General features: G+C 40.9%; 1 protein-coding gene across 5 annotated transcripts in view; it reads left to right on the forward strand.

The window, feature by feature from the left end:
- The window catches only part of DIAPH2 (diaphanous related formin 2), an 874039-nt gene that overhangs the window by 412014 nt on the left and 437145 nt on the right, over positions 1-24880 (forward strand). The window contains exon 23 of one of the 5 annotated variants that reach the window (XM_034781191.1): positions 4365-5395. The exons of the other annotated variants lie outside the window; for them this stretch is intronic. Coding sequence (XP_034637082.1) covers positions 4365-4520 — 156 coding nt within the window. The 3' untranslated portion in view covers positions 4521-5395. Of the gene's footprint in view, positions 1-4364; positions 5396-24880 lie in introns of those variants that run through there. 5 annotated transcript variants of the gene reach the window in all.

A 24880-nucleotide genomic window follows, 5' to 3' on the forward strand; every position in this document is an offset into this window, starting at 1 on the left:
TCAAGGCCTGCGTCTGCACAGTGCTTTGCAGATGAAGCCAGCTAGCAATGAGCTAAAGGTTCTGCTTAACTTTGCTGATTTGAACTGTGGTCTCTGCAACTCCTTGCACTGAAAGGAAGAACCATTTCCCATGTAAGCTGCAACTTCAGCCTGGCTGGGCATTGTCCAGAGCCAGCCCAAACACCCTCCCCTGTCAGTGGGAGAAGGGAAAGTTGTCAGTGCATGGACCATGCAGCTGGGTGAGGGAGTTGCTGATTCGCTTGGGGCTTGGTTTAGCCGGGATGTTACTGCCCGGCAAGTCAGGGTGCGACTCTGCAGGGCTAGCAGGCTGCACGGTGACAACCTCAAAAAGAACAGGAGTACTTGTGACACCTTAGAGACTGACAAATTTATTTGAGCATTTGTTAGTCTCTAAGGCTACGTCTTCACTATGGGGGGGGGGGCAATTTAAGATACGCAAATTCAGCTATGCGAATAGCGTAGCTGAATTCGACATATCCAAGCTGACTTATCCTGCTGTGAGGATGGCGGCAAATAGATCTCCACGGCTCCCCCGTCGACGGCGCTTACTCCTACCTGCGCTGGTGGAGTACAAGCGTCGATTCAGGGATCGATTGTCGCGTCCCGACGAGACGCGATAATTTGATCCCCGAGAGATCAATTTCTACCCGCCGATTCAGGCGGGTAGTGAAGATGTAGCCTCAGGTGCCACAAGTACTCCCGTTCTTTTTGCTGATACAGACTAACATGGCTGCTACTCTGAAAGGTGACAACCTTGTGTCTCTTGCAGGTACAATTTTTCCATTTTTGGGCCCTGGAACTGCTCAGGCAGGGGGGATGTTAAGTGTTTCTGATCTCTCCTAGCAAACACGCTGGCTGGGACCCAGGCTGCTGACAGCTGATATTTTCTGGTGTTTCTTTTTATTATTATTCCCTTGCATCCTATTACTACAGAGACTTGCCCAGAGCAGCAGCCGATTTCTTCTGCCCCAGCAGCTTTCTTTCCCATGTAAGCCAGGCAGCGGGGGCTGAATTTGACCCTGGGCTGGGTGGGATGTGGATGGGGACCCATGTCTGTTGCCCCTGAGCTGGTTGTGGTCCATGGGGCCTGGTTTGGGAGGTGTATGGGTGTAAGGAGAGTCCAGGAGGATGCAGGGGAAAGAGAACCTTGACATGAGCATTTGCAAAATCAAACCAGCAACCAGTCAAAGAAAATCAGACACAGATGGGGCAGGATGAGTCAACAGCTTTTGTGTTGCAATGTTTTGTCAGGCTGCTTTTTTAGCTTGTGATCTACTTGATTTCCCCACTCCCCTCCCCCATGAATGAGCCCAAAGGGAAAGTGCCATAAAAATCTCAGAACTTCATCTGGTTCTGAGTTGGAGCCGTGAATCTTTCAGCTGCACAAATTGGGCTCAGCTTCACCCCAGAGACTTAGTTTGTCTCAATCAACTAGAGATGGGACAAAATCAGACCTAACCTCTCAGGGCAAACTTTGGCTGTGACTTCAGAATCAGACCTCGTGGGTGACCCGAATATCCCTGAACCCTGAGGTCTGGGACAAAGTGAGTTCTGAGCTGGGTCCAAACTGAGTAGCTGAGGCTGGTGTCTGCTGATGAGCTTTCTGGCACCCTGGGTTTGAGTCTAGAACGGGGTGGGCAAACTTTTTGGCCTGAGGGCTGCATTGGGTTTCCGAAATTGTACAGAGGGCCGGTTAGGTGAGAACTGTTAAAGATTGCACAGTTTTTCTTTGCTATTCCTTCTCACAATGCAAATGTAGAGAGAATTTTTTCACTGATGCAAAGCTAGTGGACAAAGGAAAGGAGCAACTTGAATGTTGAGTCACTGAAAGGAATTCTACTTGTACAGTACAACTTCAGACAAACATCTTGTAAAGACTTTCATGCCTTCTTAAAGAGCAATCAACCATTTCTGAGAAAAATGTGATCTACAGAGAAGTATGTGTGGGCACATGAGGAGAAAGAAAACTGAAGAACTGGTGAAAGGAAAGGACTCACTACATATAAAGAAGTACAGTAAATTTTAAATAATTAAACTTCACTTTTGAGGCCATATCACTTTTTCTTATATATACTCAATATAGACGACATGTAGCACACAGCATATATAACAGTATAATAACACATTCATACAACACGAGTTAGTAGATACTGGTCTAAATCCCCTCCCCCCCACCCCGGTGGAGTGTCCTCTTCTCTTTTTTGAATGTTCAAATATGGTAACCCTATGTTCTTGGTTCTAATGACTTACAGTACTACCTAACAGTGCAAACTGGGCATATGAATATAAACAAGCAACCTCAAGTCTTGAGAACTGTTTATTTGCCCAAAGTCTGGATAATCGCAAAGTATGACTTTATCAGATTGTTTTAAAGTTAAAAGTGCTTTCAGTTCTGAACCCCCCCTCCCCAAAACAAACAAACAAACCAACCAACCAAAAAAAACACGTTAAAACAGGAATCATTTAAACTTGATTCATTTTTTTTTAAGTTTGGCATACATCTTGTTTTTTCTTGTGTGTTATGCTAATATAGATATCCAGTGTGTCTTGATATGAAGTTGTTCAACTTTTACCATATATTTTTTTTAGTCAAAATTGTTTCTCCTGTACTTTACTTTGCTTATTTGGGTAAATTGACTTCTTTGGAATAAAAGAGAATAAATAATCTGTAAAGAGATTAAAAGGGTTAACATTAATCTCACAGAAGACTTTTATAGCAACTTCATATGTTTTGGTGATAGCCTTTCTGTCATCTACCTGTCAAATAAAAGGTTCTCCACACAACACTGATCTGACATCTTTCACTAGAGGTAGACTCAAAGGATTCAGCACAAAGATATTGCCAACTTCAGATAAAATAAAAACAATCTGCTGGGAAATACTATCATGTAGTAATAGCAGTTTTAAAGGGAGAGAGAAGACTGAAGGTTTTTAAATCAAATACTGCTTTCACTTTTCAGTAGGATTTTCATCTAGTGGGAAATTCATGCTTTAAGCAGGAAACTACTTTTCCTTAATATGTGAGGAAGTCTATGCATGCATAGTATTCCTGCACAATGTAGATATAGGAAGGTAATTCTTAGAGTTCAGGTAATATGTTTATGAATAGCTGTCGGCATATATCTCTCAGATGCTGACATAGTACATATAAGTTGAGTAATGTAAATTGTATTCTACTGAATTAAATAACTGGTGAAGCATAGCTAATTATGGTTGCAGCTAAATTCCAGTTACAATATCTGAGACATTAATTGCTTCTTATTTTAGTTGGACTGTTCCATACTAAACTTTTTTTTTTAAGACTGCTATTTCCATTTAAATTATGTTAACACCAATTTTCTCTTTGGTAGATTTGGAAAGCAAGTAATAAACTGGTCTATGTAATAATCTAGGTTGTAATAAGGTGTTTTACTTCGGTGGAGGATGCAGAATATATCAGATGTCCTTTGTTATCAGGTGATGTCAAAAAATAAGCTAGTTACCATACACAACCGTTGGAATAAAAACCCAACAGATGGCTAAACCAAAAATGTTAATTATACCAAAGGTGTCATTAATCTATAGCTATAAGTATTATTTTCACCATAGAATATTAATTGAGAACAGTATATTTTCACCATGTGATACACCAAACCAGCATATGCTTAACTGAAATAAAATTAATGGAAAGTGAAGATGAGTTTTCCATGATAGAGTGCACAATGGATGTCTGTTAGTTATTATAGAAACAACAGATAGCAATGCTAGAGATAAGGGTCATTGTGCCATTCCCATTATAAACCCCTTTTTTCAGTGCTTTACATCTTGGCCATTCTAATTTACATTGGGTAAAAAAAAATCATACAGTTGTCAGACAAAAAGTATTTTTCCTTGTAAAATATTGTTGAATTGTGTTGTTTTTAATAACTTTTTGATTCCTTAAGATATTTTTTAACTTAAGCTTTTTTTGTTACCTGTACTTTAGTTATCCTCAGATACTTGATTCTTAGTGTTAACTCTAAGTCTCATTTACTTCCTTTTAAAAATGAGATCTTTATCTTTGAGAAATGACTTTTGCAGTACTTTAACTTCATAATTTTATTTTGTTCCCTAGATAACTTTGTTTTATTGCAAGTTATTAACAGTAATAATGGCTACATTTCGTTTGCTAGGAATCCAGTTTCTGGTAGGATAACAATGAAAGTCTCGTATTCAATTTATACCTAAATTTAATTGATACTGTATCAGTTGATATGGAGGAATTGTAAACACAATACAATATTAGTGGATTTTACACACACACACACACACACACACACACACACACACACACACTCTCTCTCTCTCTCTCTCTCTCTCTCCAGGTGCATCTAAGACCTATTCTGGAGCAACTTCTCTCAGAGTTTACAGGATACTTCAGTCCCACTGTGTCCTTGAACTTCATTTTGATTTTGGCAACCTGTGGGCCAGTTGTTTTTTCCCACTCCATTGTGTATAATACATTTGCATTTCTGTTGTAACGGTTCTGAAGTGATCTAAGAAATTGAACAATGTCAGCTGGTGACTTTCTTTTGTAAAAACACATTAAATATGATACCTGGCTTTAAATGTAAAATTTAGTTTATCAACCTTACTACAACAGTTCAGGCAAGTTCGTGTTTTAGGGTTACCAGCCAATATTTGTCTCATGTTGAAATATAGTTAATTACAACTCAAGACCCCGACAATTCCTAAGCACAATAGGTACGTGTTGGATGAATTTGATTTGTTCAGTGTTGTGATGCTTGACCTTCATTTTAAATGTGTTGTATTCCAGTTAATAGACTCTTATTATTCCTAAGGCATTACATAATTCACTGTACTATTAGAAGAATGTTTCCCAAATGAAATACCTCACTTGTCCTTTCATGTTACATTTGAATTTATTACACTTATCTGATTTTGTTTTTTCTCCCTATTTTTTGTTTTTATTGTTATAGAAAAGCACAACACAGGTAAACTAATATCTATGATCAGTAATCACAAGTTATTCTATTGACCAGTATTATGTGGCCTTCAGTTTTGTTTCATGCCATCCAGAGGTATACAGAAGCCAGCAATTCCATAGAAAGCAACTTAAATATGTGAGATATCTTATGTCACTATGGTTTGCTTGGATTCCTTGCGCCTCCTCGTACTTTCCTCCTTTGAGAATTCCAGGGAAAGCTTTGCTTTCTCTTTACAAGGAACTTGACGATATTTCACTTTCCGAGTTTCTTTGGAGGAAACTGTTAAGTCCTTTTTTTTTCAATTGGGTAGAGTGCACATACACCTTTACCCCAATATAACGCAACTCGATATAACACGAATTTGGATATAACACGGTAAAGCAGTGCTCTGGGGGGGCGGTGCTGCGCACTCCGGCGGATCAAAGCAAGTTCAATGTAACGCGGTTTCACTTATAATGTGGTAAGTTTTTTGGCTTCTGAGGATAGCGTTATATTGGGGTAGAGGTGTACTATATAATGAGTACGTTTTTAACTTGTTAATACCAGCTCCATATAGTTATTTATTTTAAAACACCCTTTTTAGAAAAAAATGGCAGATGATCAGCCATGGTATGAGTCACAATCTGTAAGTGGAATTTGCATGAGCTCTGCTGCAGTGTTAGATTAGAAGTAGGCTGTGATAATTTATAGCCAATATAAGAAACACATTTCTTCCATTATTAATTTTTTTTGCAAAGCAAGCTGGAAAACTGACAGCTTTCACCAGCTTTAAAATAAAAAAAATACAGAAATGAATATACTTTTTTGACATTTGTTTTCTCAGAGCCTATTTACTTTTGTTTAGATATGATAGCATCACACATCAAGACTTAATTATAAATCTTAGTTTATAGTGTAATATATTTTCTACAGAACAATGCTTTATTAATTTGATCACCTTTTGTCTATTAGATTCTCTCTCTCTCTCTCTCTCTCTCTCTCTCTCTCTCTCTCTCAAAATAAATGTTGAGGAAAGAAAGATACCAGTCAATACTCACAGTAAGTTTGATTTATTCCCTTTGAAGAATTTCTCTTTAAAATAATAAAATTTGCACTCTGGATTGGTGGGAAAAAAGCTATAAAATTCTGAGATTGAGGCCCGTTTGCTAGCAAAGTGTGTGTGTGTGTGTGTGTGTGTGTGTGTGTGTGTGTGTGTGTGTGTAAAAGGTGACATGAGTGAGCTATTTCCTATAAAGAGCTATCGGTGTAGTGAATGGAGAAGGGGAAGGGTGGGAGTGGACAAAACCCCTTGTTGCAGCTAGAACAGTGGTTCCCAAACTTTAACAGCCCACGAACCCCTTTCACTAAATTGTGACATCTCGTGAACCCCCACCTAAAAATGAATATTTCCAGGGATTTAAGTTTAAATTTCCTCAGTGTGATGGATTCACTTGCTTTGTTCTGCATAGCTCTTGTAAGTCTGGAACCTCTGGAGAAAGATAAAGTCTCAGGTCTGGTTCGGCATCAAGTCTGTTTCTGTATTTGGTTTTCAGATGTGCATACGAGGAAAATGCTTTCTCGTATAAGTATGTTGTTTAAAATGGTAACAAAACTGCAGCAGCTTTTTCTGCCAGAAAGGGGTACTCGTTTCTTAAACTCAGCCAAAAGTTGATCAATGATAAATTTCTGAAACTCTTTTTCAGTTCGTAATCACAAGAGATCTCAATCAATTTCTCTTTTTCCTGGTGTTTAATATCTGTGTTGAGAAAGTGGTATCATCAAAAGAGTTGCGAATTCAGTATTATCGCCTGACATAGCTGGAAAGTATTCTCTGAAAGTTGTGCAAAGTCCTTTTAGGTGTGCAATTATATTGGTTTTAGTGCACTGATCCAACTGAAGTTTATGTTCTGCCAGGAAGTCATGAAGATTACTGAAACACTCAGTTTGATTGTTTTCCAAACAACTTTCCCAGAACTGCAACTTCTTTATCAGGGATTCAACTCGCTCTTGCACATTGAAAACTGTTATATTGAGGCCTTGAAGAGATAAATTTAGGTAATTAATTCTTGAGAAAATATCTGCTAAATAAGCTAGGCTCTGGAGCCAGACATTATTTTCCATACAGCTGGCAAGGTGGAAAGGGTGGCTGTTGGGGAAAAAAAACTAGGATTTCCGTTCTAACCTCTAACAAGCGCACAAGGATTTTACCCCTTGAGAGCCATCTAACTTCAGTATGGGTCAACACACAGTCATGTATACTATCCATTTCTTCACAAAGTATGTGAAATATTCTGGAATTTGTTGGCCATGATTTTATAAAATTCACCATTTTCACTGCATTGTCCAGAACTTCCTTCAGTCCCTCTGGCATGTGTTTTGTTGCAAGGGCTTGTTTATGGATGCTGCAATGAGTCCAAGACACTTCTGATGCAACCTTTTTGGTTCGAGCTACAAATCCAGTATTCTTCCCAGTCATTGATGTGGCCCCATCAGTGCAAATGCCTAGGCAACGAGACCAATCTATTTCCTTTTCTTGAAAATATGCATTAGTCAGATTGAAGATATCGTCTCCAGTTGTACATTCTTCCAATGGTCGGCAAAACAACAAGTCTTCTTCAACCATACCTTCATTCACATAACGTACAAACAGTAGCAAAATAGCTAGATTAGCTACATCAGTTGATGCATCCAACTATATAGCATAATATGGACTGTTTTTCACTCTGTGTACAATTGTGGTCTCTACATTATTTGACATGTCATTAATTATTTGTGACAACGTATTATGGGACAAAGGTACCATGTCAATCCTTTTTGCAGCCTTTTCTCCGAGCATGCAATGAACTACATCTTTTATACATGGACCAATCAAGCTCTCTGCTGTGGTATGGGCTTCTGATGCTTTTGCTACTTGGTAGCTCACGTGATATGATGCTTTAAGTGCATTTTCATTATCAGTTCTTGCTTTGGATATAAAACTGGTAATGCCACTTTTCTTCTCAGCTAATTTTCGTTTGAAAAAATCAACAGGCTTGTTGAGTTGTGCAGGATGCCTAGTTTCTAAATGGCGCCAAAGTAGAGAAGGTTTGAGGCTGCTGTTTGCTAGAACTTCACCACAAATCACACGCAGTGGTTTTGGATGTTCTTGATCACCAATACATGTAAAGCCATCATCGTCATATTCTCTTTTCTTTGTAAGTGACTTTCCAGGACCATCATGATCATTAGACTTAGATTTTCCACAGTGTGGACTTGAGGAAACACTAGCCGATTCCAGCGTCTTTACACTTTCCTTTTTCAGCCACTTATCCATTGAACTTGTGTACAAAAATTCTAATAAAAATAACAGAGAGCGACTGCTAACAACAAACAAACTAGAAACTCAGAAGATTCACTCACTGAAGCAAATCAGCACTCCAGAGAGAAGGACAATTACTGAGACACCTTAACACTCCTACACAGGCTACAACGTGCTTCTGGCTGGTTTGGCTCACAAACAGCTTTTCTTCCTTCGAGGAAGGTGCCCTGGGAGGGACAAATTAGCTTGGACCACCCCCTACGTTCAGCATGGCCCCCTGCTGACTGCCCTGGATGCAAACTTCCCCTGCCTGACAAGGACAGGGATCCGAGCTGCCACCTGCACCCCGCATGGAGTGCTGGAGTTCAGAGCTGCTGGCTCCCCCGCTGACAAGGGAGGGCTGGGGCTGCCAGCTCAAACTGCCCAGCCCCACTCTCCAGGAGGCTCGGGCTGCCGACTCAAACTGCCCGCTCTCCCCGAGGCTCGGGCTGCTGGCTCCACCGCTGATGGGGAGGATGGGGGCTACCGGCTCAAACTGCCCAGCCCCGCTCTCCACGAGGCTCGGGCTGCCGGCTCCCTCGCTGACAGGGGAGGGCTCGGGCTGCTGGATCAAACTGCCCGGCCTTGCTCTCTCAGGGGCTCGGGCTGCTGGCTCCACCGCTGACAGGGGAGGGCTCGGGCTGCCGGCTCAAACTGCCCGCTCTCCACGAGGCTTGGGCTGCCGGCTCCCTGGCTGACAGGGGAGGGCTCAGGCTGCTGGATCAAACTACCCGGCCCCGCTCTCCCTGGGGCTCGGGCTGCTGACTCCACCGCTGACGGGGAGGGCTCGGGCTGCCGGCTCAAACTGCCCACTCTCCATGAGGCTCGGGCTGCTGGCTCCCTGGCTGACAGGGGAGGGTTCGGGCTGCCGGCTCAAACTGCCCGGCCCCGCTCTCCCTGGGGCTTGGGCTGTCTGCCCTGCAACTGGGTCCCAGCAGAGTCCTCTGGCCACCATTAATGAAATTTTTCTTGTGAACCCCCTGAAACGTTCTGTGAACCCCCAGGGGTTCGCGAACCCTACTTTGGGAATCACTGAGCTAAAGGGAAGCATCCACCTTCTGGGAGATGGGCAGTGAATTAGAGTTTTGGCTGTTACCAGCTTCCTGAATATGGTACTGGTGCCTCAAAGTTTGTTTGCATCATACTGATTAATTGTTTTATTAGTCACTATGAGGACTACACTGGGGAGAGTTTATTTTTAGTACAATTGCATATTAAGGGATACATTTTGACTGTTGGTTTAACTGGACTTCTGTTTTAGTTCCCGTCGTTTGAAAGGTGGCCATATAGCTTCTGTGCTTTAGGTGCATTTTATTTCTCTTTTTTGGGGTTTATGGATTATACCAAAATAAAAACAGTTACATGAGCTGTTTCTGCATTATATAAATATTATGGTAGATGTAGTCATATATTGGCCTAAACAAGAAAAAAAATCTAGAGAGACCTTCCTTTTTTGGTAAACCCGCTGACAGGGATTGATGAGTCTCTGGTTTGCAAGAAAAGAACAAATTTTGATGAGTCCCCATATATCATAGATGGCAATAAATAATTTTAACATTGGAACAGACAAAGAAGAAAAACATGATTTATAGATCTAGCTGTAAGCTTTACTTGGTTCACCACAAAGGCTGTTTCCATAGAGAATTTGAGATCAAATTAACCCAGCTGGTTTAGTATTCTGTGCTCTCGTGTATTCATTTTCTTGGTCTAATCTATGCCTGATTTTGTAATTCTCAAAGTATGGGAAAGCTGACAAGATAAAGAACTTTTAGTATATATAATTAGTAACTTAGAAAACGTGTTTTTTTTTTTAAATTATTATTCTCTAAGAGCGCTCTTCTGGCGAGACTTTGGCTTTTTGTGAATGGAATGTAGAAAGAATCTAACAGTGTGACCCTTTCCACCTAGTTTTTATACTGTATTTCCCCCCAACATAGAGATGTTGCTAGTTGGACAGTCTTCAGATCTGACAAAAGGCAATGGACACACATACAAAAGTAAGTGGGAGGTGTAGGAAAGCAGGAGGAACCAGGCAAGCGTATTAAGTTGAAAATGTAGACTATGTTAAAAGGTATGAAAGTCTTAATGGTTGGACAGTAATTCAAGCCATCACTTACTATATAAGCCTTCACACATGGTAATAGAGTCTGAAGTTAATAGCCTTAGGAAAAAAAATGTTTTAAAATTTATTCAGCATATTTCTTTAACTATGTGGAAAATTTACCAGACTTACAAAGGGGAGTTAAGTGTCCAACTTCCATTGAAAATCATTGTTGTTTGAGAACCTATCTCTCATTTGTGATTTGGAAAAATAGTCTGGCAAGTGTGTTAAGTAGTCATGAAGAGAAGAGCTGTAGAAGATAGAAGTATAGTGGTTTGGATGGCTTCAGCTGTATTTTTCCACTATTTCCAACTGTGTGTGTGTGTAATCTTTACCATAGGTTTCTAGATCTTCAAACTGTAGGTTTCATTTTTAAACTACAATATTATTTTAAGGTGCGTTCCAAAATGGTTAGTGTATGTTGGCTCAACTCTAGCACTATTTTCAATTAGGTTTTTACCGGACTACAGGATTTTTGCCAGAAAAGTTTTCCTCTTTCTATCTGAGTTTCTACAGTTACTTAATTTGATAGTTAATGTCTCTGGCATGTCTTATTGTCTATTGATTACACAAGTAGTTTTTCAGTTCAGATATTGGCAAGCAATGGAGCTCTTCCTTTTGGGCCACAGTTTTGTGATATGCAGTAGAACAAGTGACATTTGAAACAGCAGCAATTTTGTAGGGATTTAGAGTTTGAGTCATTAAACTTTTTTTGTTTTAATTGTGGCATGTGTTATATGTAGTAAATTGTGGTATGTGTTCAACTGAATTAGATGGAGGGTTTATAGAGAATGCTAAACAAACATTAAGAGGTTGGTTTCTTTAAGTTGACACAAGTGAAAATCAGGTTTATCGTCACTGAAGTTATGCAGGTACAAAAGATTCCTAACATAAATTAATATTCAAGTATAGTACTCATCAGTTGTTAGACTTTTGTTCAACAGTAATACGAAGATTTAGAAAAACTGCAAGGACAGGCCTCTAAGAGGAAGACATCTTCCTACTATAAATTACATTTTTTTTTGAATTAGTCAGTCCCAGTCATGGAGAACCCAGAAACGCATTTTTGGTGACAGATTTAGAAGTAAACCCAGGAAAGCATGTATTAAACCTGTCTGGTCGTAGCTACAAAGCTAATGTCTTTATGGTAATTGCAAATCCTTAAAAATACATTATCTTTCTGGATGTTATATTGCAGTGTGTGGTGTTATTGAAGAAAGCAGTGATTTGTAAACAACCCTTGGCAGAGAGCACAAAACTTAATTTTGTTTAAATAAAGGAGACCAACATTAGAATGCATGTGCTGTAACAAGACTGGCAAGCAATAGTAGCTGTTTTGATCTATGCACTGGAGTGTTCATGATTGCTTAAGTATTAACGGTTCTGTGAATATACAAATATGATAGAGAAAGAAGCAACAACTAGAGAAAAGAAGATAATGCACTAGAATAACTAAAGGTGAATCTTCTGAATATGTTGGTGGATTTGACAATTTTGCACCAATAAACCAAGGACTACTCTTTACCATGTTGCAATAAATATTAACTTTTTGGTTGGACAAAAAAAAACTTAGGGTTGTGCAAAGTTGCCATGGTAGAAATCTATTAAATTGAAAGGGGGGGCAGGGAGGGGAGGAAGGGGAAGGCTTAATTTTAGGCTTGCACAAAGTTCAGATTCTGTTGTTCTGCTCTGAATCAGTGGAGTAAGGCACAGCAGGAATCATTCCATCTATAACAGAGCTTTCTTAGTCCACGCTTCCTTAACCTCAGCTGCTTACTGTGTTCACTCTATATGGCAGATATCAGGTCTTACATTTTTGTATATTATAGATGATTCAAAGCCACAGTGTTCGTATCCAGCTCCAGAACACCTCTTAAGTTTGGGCCAAAACTGTACTGTACATATAAATATCTATAAAACATACTAGTAAACATTTAGGGTAGGATTTTCAAAATTGCCTAAATGGTTTAGGAGTGTAAATCAGTGGGACCTGGGTTTGTAATTCATAGGTGGATTGAAAACCCCACCCTGAAAAAATGCTAATTTTAAGCAATAAAAACATAGTGCATGTACATTATAGAGAGGTCTTGAATTTTAATAATTTTAAAAGGCTATTTTGTCAGATTAAAAAGACATTCCTCCGAAGGAACTATTTCTCTGCTTTCTGAACCAATCCTCAGAAAACGGGGATTTATTGACCTCTTGCATCAACTACATTTGAGAGCTCTACTTCTAGGGTCAAAGTGAAGGAAACACCTGCTGATACTCTCCGCTACCTGCCCATTCCCATACCATGTCCCCGTTCTCATCATTTCATGTCTCTGCCTCAATTTTCTTCCACTTTTAGTCTATATGCTTTTCTATCTTTTTACCCTCTCTCTCCCCTCTTCCACTTCCCTGTTCTCTTCTGCCTTTCCTTTCCCCTCTGTTCTTCTCTTCCCCTCATTCTTCTTTTTTTTTAATCTACCTTGTGAACTTCCAGCTTCCCACCCTGCAAAATTTAAGGTGTGTAAGAGCTTCCTGGATATCTTTCCAGACTGTTACATCTTGCAATACGTCTAATTAGTGCTACACTTTTTGGTATGCCTGATATCACACATTTCTGGCAGAGATGGGGACAGGTGCTGGAGTGGTAGAGTCAGTGATGTTGAAAAACCATGAAGAAAGCTTCCCTGCATGTGATTAAGACCTCTTTTTGTTGAAGTGGAGGGGAAAGATAGACTTGGAGTAGTGTAGTATCTTTAGAACTAAGTATTAGAGGACCACATTACAGCTTTGTTACCTAACAACTTTGTGGTATGCGGTGGTATAAAAACATACGTACATATGTGTGTGTGTACGTGTGTACATGTCATCTGTATATGGGGGGTGGTGAGAGGGACACTGTTATATTAGGGCAAGACTGTGACCCCCTTAGTCAAATTGGTGAGCAGTTACTCACAAGTAGTACCATTGACATTGATCACTGATGTGAGTAAAGAGTTCATAATTTGGTCCCTCCTTAAGTAATAAGCCTGCTTTGTGCACTGCGTAAAGCATTAATTTGTATTTTATACCAAGTTCCCAAGTCTCTCATATTGGTTTTGTTCACACTATAATTAGATTTCTCTTAGTTTGTTTCCCCCCCCCCCCCCCCGCTAGAAAACTGCAGGAAAGTTTAGCATTTTCTTATCTCTCTTTACAAGAAAGCAAAAATGTTTTCTTTGAATACTTAAACATTTTAAATGGGAAATCTCATTCTGTTACTACTTTGAGTTTTTCAGTGCAATTTACACATTTCTCTGCATGAAGACGTACTTAATTGGCACTTTTGTACTTAATATGTTACCTAAAGATGTCAAATGTATTTTTTTCCTGTCTGCATTATGTATTTTTGTTGAATGCAAACTGAAAAGCACATGAGTGACAAGTTAGTTCTGCCAGAGAAATTATGCAGTATTTAAAACAATTCTGAAACTTGACTTAATGTTTATTTATTCATACTGCAAATACAGAAATATAATGTGAAAAGAACAATATCTATTCTAGTTTTAAAAATACAGGACAAAATATCATGTTAAGCCCACTGGACAGACATATTTTATAAGTCTGCACTGTGGAATCTTAGGAATTAAAGATAAAACAATCCATGTGGTCATCTAGAGTCCTTTACAGTGCAAAATTGTTTCTTAAAGTACGTTTCTTCATAATAACTTGTGTAGCACACTTCCAGATGGCTGAACCTCTGGGACTTCCCCCACTGTTCTTGCAAGAACATTTTTACCATTTAATGTAAGGAGTACCTACTGTTTCAAACCAGATATAGATAGATATCTACAAAGAATAAGGGGAAAATTGTAAGTGTGTGTGTGTGTGTGTATGTATGTATGTATATATATATATATGTATGTATGTGTCTATATATAACCAAATTCCTTACAAAGTGAGAAGGGGGAGGAGTAAACTGTTTACTATTGGTTTAAACCGGAAGTGAGACAAACAATTCTGCTACTGGAAGTACCAGAGTACACCAGAGAAGTGTAATATTTTAGGAGTACATTTCTTCTGTCATCCCCAGTCTCCAGTGCATAAGTAGACATGGGCAGTGTAAAAGCTGTGTGAATGTGTAAAGCAGAGGTGGACCTCTGGGTGACAGGACAAAGGCCCAGCAGTTGGAAAGACAGGATAAAGCAGACATGCCAAAGGTCTTCTGAGAGATGCCTTGTGTGGACTGCTCTTACAGGCTACTTGGAGAGAGATGAGATGGAGGATTCTGATGGAGAGGCCAAAGCAGCCAGCAGAGATGGTTTACTTCTGAGCTTTTATTTTGTACAACTGATTTCTGATTCTTCTAGACAGATTACCCTTACCTATCATCTGAGAAACTTCTACAGAACTTCACAAAGCAAAATAAGTATAAATCAACACTCCTCCATTGAAGATTACTTTAAGATTTACCCATATCAACAGATGGCAAGAAAGTGGAATGAAGGAACTAAAGGTCTTTATTGTTAATTCTTTTGGTAAAAAGTCTTAGCCCATAATCAGTTTTCCAACTATCACAATTAGTCAATGCAGACTATTTTGGAAGGACACTAAAATGAGGTTTAGGAATTACAGGTGAGTTATTTTAATTAATTTGGAAGAATAAAGTTAGTAATTAGATTTACAGTCAGATTTTCTGAAATCTGAATAGGTAAATAAAACTGGTGAAAAGGAGATAGATTACTGATTGTAAATCCTAGGACTAAGTTGCTGGGTACAGAAATGTGCACAGTGCTTACTTTGTACCAAATGCATTAATTCTCTCAAAAAGGCAGGGAAATACTTCTTTGTTTAATTAGAAAAGGCACTTTCAAGTGGTCTCTTTGGTGTGTTTTATTTAGAGAATTGAAAATAGAAAACTGCTAATAATTTAGAACTGTTCATGGTAATAAATATTGTAAATTATCACATTTGAAGAGGAATACTTAAGACAGAAAAAAGTTAAGTTACAAATATCTGTTGTAGAAAGCATAATTTCTGCCTTAAATTGTTTTTAAAATTGAAAAAGAGGATAATCTGCAGATAACATAAAGCTTAAGGAAGGTGTTTAGCTATTCTGGTCTGGTAGTTATTGATAATGCAGACTTCACACGTCTCTTGGTAAGTAGCCTATAAAACCTTTGGTAATTATCCAATAAAACTATCTGACACTTGAACTGACAATCAATTTTACCACTTGTAGGAAACTGTTAAAGTAATATATCTAAAAAGTGGAAGGTTTAGCTGTCATCTCCATTGTCAAGTGATTATTCATCAGTGGGAATGAGGTATTAGAAATGGGACTCATCCTCTGGCAATATAATTAAACCGTACCCCCAAACTACTAGTCAACAAATGAAGTATCCGTACTTCAGTGCATATGCCTTTCATCTGTTGATCACTGCCACACTCTTGGAGGACTGGGGGGAAGGCTATGCTAGGATTTAAAGGATCATAGTTGAAGACCAGACGGTGAACCTTCCCTGGAGTGCCTAGTCAGGTCTCCAATCTTCAGCTATTGCTTATCTCTTTGTAAGGACCCTTGACTCACTCCTTTCTGACTGGGGTTTAAAGGCGCACAGTTCTCCCTCCCCCCACCATACATTGTGATATTCACAGCAAGCCAGTCTGCCTAACAACCAGCACCTGTGCTTGCTTTCTTTCTTTCTGAGGATAACAACAATATTTTTACCAGTAATCACACAGGTTTTCCGAAGCAAGCACATTTATTCTTAGGGCAAAAACATTACAGAGAAAACATTTAAAAAGTGATAAATGAACCTATCACACAGTAAAAGCTTACCATTGGTTATCCCTACCTCTGACATCGGGCTCTGGTAGGTGTCAGTCTTTCAGAACTCTCAATTGGGTTTGCTACCTTGGATACTAATTCTTGTCAGATCAAGAATAAGACCCATTTGGGATAATCCAGGCTTTTTTTTTTTTTTTGGTCTCTTGTAACAGATATCACAAATCAGTGGCCCTCTTCTCTGGCTGACGCTTCAAAAGGCTGTGTTTTTGCATAACCAGTGTTGGGAATTTTGCATTTATCAGCCCCTGCTGATTCTAGATTTCGTAGGAAACCCACCCCGCAGTGAGCCAGGAACACACAAATACACATCACCTGTTTTGATACAAAGGTCTAGTGTTTAGTATTAGCAAAGTGCTTCAGTTATGTCTAATCAATAGGTCTACATGCATGTTCTTAAATATTTTCTGGGCTGCTGGCATTTACCCTAAAAAAAAAAAAAAAAAGTGATCCTTTCCTACCTCTACAGAAAAATTCTATATAACTCATCCTCAATCAGTTGTCTATAGAGCACTGGTTGTTCATATGGTGTTAACTCTCCTCTTTTTTTCTACAGCTGTTCCATAGACTCTTCATTGCAAATTTTGAAAGCATTTAGGAAGACCAAGCCTTAACAGCCTCTGCTGGGGCCACTGCTACATAGTAGGAAGAGAAAAAAAATAGAACCCTCTTCAAAGAGGTGCACGTCATCACCAGAAGAGTAGTACTTTATGTCTAGGAGAGCAGGAAGAGAAGTGGACAGTGTATCTAGGGGATAGGGAAGAAATCACGAAGCATTTGGAGGAGAAGAGTGGGGAATGTGACACAGAAGGAAATGAAGAGCAAACTTTTCAATTTGTTTTGAATATCATAAGAGTTTGCTCTTCATTTCCTTCTCTCTGTCACATTTCCTCCTCTTCCCCTGCAAATGATGCCCTGCATCTTGGTTCTTCCCTATTCCTCTATGAAATTCTATAGGTAGGTTTACAAATTCTTTAGAAAGAATATTGTTTGATGTGTAAGTTATTAAGTTGTGTGATGTGTTTTACTCACACAGGCCATAAAAGGATTAATATGGGCCTGAAGGGCCAGTTAATCTGCCTCCTTATATCAGGAGAGCTACAGGCCTAATTAGAAATAAAGCCCAGCTGCAAGAGACCAGGGCTTGTTTCCCTAAAGAGTTGGGTAAGAGGAAAGAGTTAGGTAGAGGAAAAACAAAAAAATGGAGGAGAGGATGTGGGGAGTTACCTCTGTCTCTGAGAAGCAGCCTGAAGGAAGGCTGAGAAAGAGGAAGGAGATAAGACCAGACATGCTTTACCAGGGTTGAACTGGAGGACAAGCTGAATGTGTGAGGAGTAGTGGACCTGTGTAATGAAGCTGCCTTTGGCGGGACACAACTGAAAGTATCAATTCAGGACAAATTGCTTAGAGCAGGGCAGTTACAGCTCAAGGCTGGGTTTCCTTTACTATTAAGGCACACCAAACCAGCCAAACAGAGGACTTTGGTCTCACCCCACTGGCTAACCAGAAGTCATACAATCAATTCCCTCAGACACTCCAGTTTTCCAGTATCACCACCAGCGCCACTCCTTATGGGGATGAATGGTTATGGAAACCAATACCCCAGTAAAAGAAAAAAGGTTCTGCCGATCCCAAAGGACCAAGCCCCTGACCAATATACCAGTCAGATCTTACCCACAAATCACACTGTTGCTAATTCTTTAGAATCTAAACGTTTATTCATAAAAAGAAAGAAATATAGATGAGAGCTAAAATTGGTCAAAGTAATCAATTACGTATGGCAAAGTTCTTGGTTAATGCTTGTAGCAGTGATGGAATAAGCCGCAGGTTCAAATCAAGTCTCTGGATTACAGCCACAGCTTGGATGGGTCATTCAGTCCTTTGTTCAGAGCTTCAGTTTGTAGCAAAGTTCCTCCAGAGGTAAGAAGCAGGATTGAAGACAAAATGGAGGGGTTTCCAGGGCCTTTTATATCCTCTGCTATGTGTTCCTACTGTGGAAAATCACAGCAGCAAGGTGAAGTTTGGAGTCACATGGACAAGTCACATGCCCATGCATGACTCAGTTTTTTACAGGTAGAGCAGCCATTGCTCACATGCTACCTTGAACGTTCCCGGGGAGGCGCCTCATATGTGGAATGGAGTCTCCCAAGGTCCATTGTTAGTTAAATGTTTTTTGATTGGGCACTTAATCTGAAGAGTCCCTTCTCAATAAGATGTCCAAATGCTTCACTGGTGCTACTTAGAATCAAACACATTGAGATACAAGTACATAGCCAATATTCATAACTTCAAATACTAAACTGATACACACATACAGACAGCGTAATCATAACCAGCAAATTACAACCTTTTCATAGACAACTTTTTGACCTCCTTTGTACAAGTTTTTGTGCAATTATAGGACCTTGGTTGCAACAATAATCTATACGGTCGCAGTTCATGTCAATAACATTGCAGCCAGTCCCTGGATTGTTGTGTGGATTGAGGCACGGAAGGACAGCATAAAGCACCAGAGGCATGCTTCCGACAGAATGGTTGCCAGCTGTGAGACAGTTTGGGCTGAAGATGTAGTTGTGCTTATATTTTTGTTGGATTTTTGGTATAAAACTCTGAGGCCACAGAAGGGGCTGAACACTGTATAGTGGTCTGGCTAGAGGGCCAGACCACTCCTATGTTGAGCGTAGTCCAAAAGAATGTGGGGGAAACTGAGGTAAAAGGTGCTTCAATGATAAATCCAGCCAGACGGGGGCATGTTGAGTCAGCAACCTTGCTACAAGTTGTGTAGAGAAAATTCTATAAAACACATTTGTTTTCATCCCTATTCAATTTTATAGTCTCTCTCGCCATCCTCCACCCCCACCCACCTATCCCTGTCAGGCATTTAGGATAGAGAAGTTTTAAGTTACTTTACTTTTAGAAAGTTATTTTCTCTTTTATTAAATCCTTTGACAGCTCTCGGTTTACTAAAGACATTTTACATAAACATTTACATAAGCACTGATAGTAGAAGTGGCATGCAAACCATGTACTTATCTCCCAGTCTCCCATATTTATGTAGTTGGATGAAGAACAGACATTTAGTAGCAAAGAATATTTGAAAAACCAAGTTCATTTAAAGAGATACAGCCAACTAGAAATCTAATCAATTAAATAGATATAGATATACATACATACAAACTCACTTTATAGTGCTGAACTTGCCATTTTGTCTGTTTTTGAAATCATGGTTCCATAATTTTTTTAACCTCCCCCTTGCTAATGTGTAAAAGATGCACATAAATGTATGGGAAAGTGACTGACCATTGAGGGGAAACAGTGAAACTTACTATTTGTAAGTGTTGTCAAATGTACAAAGTAAAAATATCTAGTGCTTTGGATAGTTTATCTTCAGTCTTTCAGTGGCAGTATTTTTAGGTGTCATTTGTAACAATGGTACGTAAAACTTTTTCAGAATGACGTTTGCTTTTCAAGTTGACATTTACTTCAGTCTCTATGATCCTAAATAGCCAAACCAAAAAGCAGATCCTCCAAAGCTTTTTACAAATGGCTGTGGAGCGATGTTTGGCTTCAAAACTCAACCAGAATGTTACGCATAAAGGAAGATTTTGATAGATTTCTCTCTTTCTGAGGCATAGACCTGAAAATCCTAGATGATTGGTATGTCCATGCCACAAGTTTTATGTTTTGTATGTATGAGATTTTAAATCACTCACATTGTTAACAATGTATCTATTAGTATTGATTTTCCAATTTTGTCCTTTGCTATTCAACTGAAAGTTGTTCTTAATAAATTCCTAGTGAGCATTGTGTTGCTGTATTGAAATTTATCAATTATACTATGCACACAGATATCTCTCTCATAAATCTGAGCAAATCTGAGTAAATTTAAACTTATTAGTATTAAATTAAATAGCATTTAACCAGCAACTTCTTCTTTAGCTATAGATGAACTGGGAAAAACTGAACGAAACTAGAACTGCATTAAATTAGTAAAGTGCATTGCAAGCCCTATATACACAGGTGTTGCTGTGTTAAAATTTTAATGCTCTTGCACCATTTCATAAAGTTATTAAAGATGAGGGAGATAGAATTAATCTTATTACACTAGGAGATCAGTTACTTACTGGCCAAATGAAAATCACAATATGTTATATTAATTGGTGGTATATTAGCAGTTCCGATAGTGTAGTATTATCACTTCCATTCTTTAATTCTTTAATAATTTAATGATTCAGACTGACACATTTGCATAACTTCAAAAAATATTTCCAAACTGTAAAATTGTATTTATTTAAATGCATACTAAACTTAGTCTCACTTTTATTACTTTCAGTTTAATGCATTTAAAACAACACTTACACTGTAAGCATTTCTGCCAAATTGCATGCTAATGTGGGAGAAAGGGAGACTGGAATGACCAATCCTGATTGTGTTTGAGCATGAAGCAGAGTGAATTTGAATAGGATTCTTGCTTACTGCCTGGGGTCTAGGTGTGGAGCTCTTTGGAAAACAAGGACCTTATGTAAATGAATCCTCCCCCCCCCCACACACAAAATGAAGACTTCCAGGATTTCCCTTTATCCCTTGATTTTGCCCATGGGGGGCAGTATGTGTGATATTTTTATCATGAAATAATGAAAGACTTACTAAGGAAATTGCATACAAAGAAGTACATTAAAAGATAATGTTATGGCTGCAAGGTAGAAAATGCCTGAATTAAAGCTAAATGTATTACCTTAATTTGATCTTCTTGGGAATACACTTTATTAGAGGTTTAATTACACGATCCTATATTATTTATTCTACAAGAGTCGTGCTCTATTTAGTGCATAGTCTAATGATGAATAAAGTAGAAGGTTGCAAGAACAGAAAGGATGTTTTCTTCTGTTAAAGACACTGGGCTGGGACACAATAGAGGCATGTTCTATTCTTGGCTTTGCCACAGACCACCTATGTGATAGTGGGCAGCACTATTACAATGCACCTATGCAACATGGCTAAATTTAGGTTGCCAAGGCAACCTTAGTTCTGGCTTTCACTTCTGATTGCTTGACTTAGCAACCTTCACTTTCTGTTAAGTCATTTTTGCATGCAATTTCCTGCATCTCTCTAAAAAGGAATTAAAAAACAACCCCCCAAACCATAATTACCCCTACATGGACTATCAGCAGAGTTGGAACCCAGAATGTTTAGGCTAAAAGAATAATTGATAGCAAGTACTATGGTGTTACTCTCTGTGGATGATTAAGTTTAAGGCCAGAAGGGACCACCAGATTATCAAGTCTGACCTCCTGTATATCACAAGCCACCAACACCACCCAGCACCCATACACTAAACCCAACAACTAAAATTATACGAAAGGATTATAGACCACAGGTGAATAGGCTATTCAGAGAACAGGAGACACTGAGGTGCCCCACTGCCCGGAGTAGGGTTGCCAACTTTCTACTCTCAAAAAATCAAACACATTTGTCCTGCTCCACCCCTCCTCCGAGACCCTGGCCCCCCGCTCACTTCATCCCCTCCTCCCTCTGTCGCTCGCTCTCTCCACCCTCAATGAGTCACTCATTTTCACCAGGCTGGCTTAGGGTGCGGGAAGGGGTGAGGGCTCCAGCGGGGGGGGTGCAGGTTCTGGGTGGGGCTGGAGATGAGGGATTTGGGGTGCAGGTGGGAGGTAGGGCAGGGGGGTTGGGTGCAGGCTCTGGGGTGGGGCTGAGATGAGTTTCGGGTAGCAGGAGGGTGCTCCGGGCTGGGACTGAGTGGTGTGGAGGGTGGGAGGGGGATCAGGGCTGGGACAGGGGGTTGGGGCACGGGAAGGGTTAGGGGTGCAGGCTGTTGGCGGCGCTTATCTCAGGCAGCTCCCGGGAGCAGCGGCATGTCCCCTCTCTGGTTCCTAAGCAGGGGCCAGGCTGCTCTGCGCATTGCTCTGTCCACAGGCGCCACCCCTGTGGCTCCCATTGGCCGCGGCTCCCATTGGCCACAGCTCCTAGCCAATGGGGGCTGCGGAACTGGCACTTGGGGCGGGTATAGCGTGTGGAACCCCCTGGCTGCCCCTACTGCCGAATGGGGGACGTGCCGCTGCTTCTGGGAGCCATGCGGACACAGGGCAGGCAGGGATCCTGCCTTAGCCTCACTGTGCTGCCAACCGGACTTTTAATGGCCCGGTCAGCAGTGGTGACTGGAGTCGCCAGGGTCCCTTTTCAACTGGGCGTTTTGGTCGAAAACCAGACACCTGGCAACCCTAGCCCAGAGGCATCCGTTAGAGAGGATGCAGCACACTTTGCCAGTTTTGTGCTCAGCTGTTTTTTTTATGCAGTATCAGTATTTTGAGAATTGGCTATCATGGTTTCTCTTCCTGGTTCAGAATGCATTCAGAAAGGGAAAGGAGTAATTAGGGGCTCCCCTTTATGAAGTTCAGCATAACACCTGTTCGATGAGCAAATTCTGCCAGCTAATGGTTTGCATACTGCTCATCTGTTTTCTCCCACGTTCCCATGCGGGAGCATTTTGGATTCATCCCTTGTGCTCCTAGAAATGCCTGGAGTAAAAACCTGGAGAACACTAATGAGGGCTGTGATAGCGGAGGGACAGTTCTTACTCCTGCCTGCTCCGCTGCATGGCCACATAAGCCCTAAGAACAATTTAGCCATAATGATGTGTTACTGAAGTGTGTTTTCATATGTTTGTTTTTGTTTTTTTTTACTTCCCTTAAAATAAGATCAGCTTTACTGAGCATATTTAAGTAGGTATTTATTCTAATGTTAATGTACTGTAAATCTGCCTTGAAGTTCTCTACAGTGAGAAGTGTAAAGGGAATGAGAAAAAAATAATCTTCTCATCTGTCACTATTTTCCTTGTCTATCATCTTTTAAAAAAAATCTATATTATATTTCAAATGTAGTTTTTATCTTACAGCCCAAATAAGACATTTCTCAGTTTGAGAAGACAGTGACTAAATCTCAGCTGCCCATGTTTTTTCAACAATACCCAGCTGCTGAGAAAAACCCTTACACTGATTCTTGACTTACACGGTCTTTTCTCCATTCATTGGCTATTTAACATAATGCAGCATATATCTATGGCTCATTTTTAAACTTTGTTCATCTAAAACTTTCCTTATTCAGTGTCCAGTTCATCCCTGTGCAAAAGGCCATCCCAAGACTGTGGTATGTCAGTGAGTGAACTTAATTTGTGCTTAGGTCTTGTGGCTTTATTGTGTGCAATGATTTAATTTCACCCTGAGAGCAGTTATAATATGTCCAAAGAATCAGGCATGCTCATTCTGTGTTTGTGTGTGTGTGCGGTTGGGTGCAAGGAGCACAACCTATCTTAAATCTGAATCTTGGTAGGAGTACCAAAAGTAAGTGTTGTGTACCATAGACTTACAAAATACGAATCTCAAAGCGTTGTAATAGGGTTCGGCAACCTTTCAGACGTGGTGTGCCGTGTCTCGTTTATTCACTCTAATTTAAGGTTTCGCGTGCCGGTAATACATGTTAACGTTTTTAGAAGGTCTCTCTCTATAAGTCTATAAACTATTGTTGTTTGTAAAGTAAACAAGTTTTTTAAAAATGTTTAAGAAGCTTCATGTAAAATTAAATTAAAATCTTATCAGTTTAGCGCAGTGGTTCTTAACCTGGGGTGCACGCACCCCCTGGGGCAGGGACCCTGCAAGGATATTTTGCGACCTAGGTGAAATTTCCAGCTTCCCCCCCCCCACCCCCCTTTGCACATTGGATAATTGAGTGGCAAATCCCAACAAGCCTTTATAGACCCCAGGGGCCAACCTTGCCCAGGGGCTGCTCCCCAGACCAGGTTCCCCCCCCGCCCCCCTGAACTTCCCTGGAGGGTGCACAGTACCCCCGCGAGCCCACCCCACCCCGGTGGCCCCCACCCCGAGTCCACTTACTGGCTTTGCCGGGCTTGGGCCGCTGCAGCAGCTCGGCAGGGAGAAGCCGCCTTCCGGAGGCACCAGAGAGCCAGAGCACCAGCCCCCATGTGCCCCCCGGCTCCTCCCTCGCCTAGGTTTACCATATTTCAACAATCAAAAGAGAGGGGGGGAGAGCCCCGCCCCCATCACTCCCTCCCACTTCCCACCCCCTGACTGCCCCCCTCAGAACTCCCCACCCCCTGCTCCTTGTCCCCTGACTGCTCCCTCCTGGGACCCCTGCCCCTAACTGCCCCCCAGAACCCCACCCCCTACCTAAGCCTCCCTGTTCCTTGTCCCCTGACTGCTCCCTCCTGAGACCCCCCCACCCTAACTGCCCCCCCAGGATCCTACCCCCTACCTGTCCCCTGACTGCCCCGACCCTTATCCACACCCCTACCCCCAGACAGACCCCCAGGACTCCCACGCCTAATCCAACCAGTCCCCGTCCTCTGACAGGATCCCCAGAACTCCCGACCCATCCAACCCTCCCCTGCTCTCTGACTGCCCCCCGGGACTCCCCTTACCATGCCCATGCCGGTCAGATGGTGGCTCCATGTGGAGGCAAAACAGGCTGCTGGGCTGCCGCTCGCATAGCCCCTCCCCCACAGAGTGCTGAGGCAGTGGGAGGAGGGGAGCTCCGGGAGGGGCAGTGGTGGCGGCAGCGGCGGCGGCTCACACTTCCGGGAGTCACAGAACCTGAGCGCGATGAGAGGGGAGCCGGGGCGCGCCTCC

Source organism: Trachemys scripta, chromosome 9, assembly GCF_013100865.1.
Source record: "Trachemys scripta elegans isolate TJP31775 chromosome 9, CAS_Tse_1.0, whole genome shotgun sequence".
In the NCBI taxonomy this organism is placed as follows: Eukaryota; Metazoa; Chordata; order Testudines; family Emydidae; genus Trachemys; species Trachemys scripta.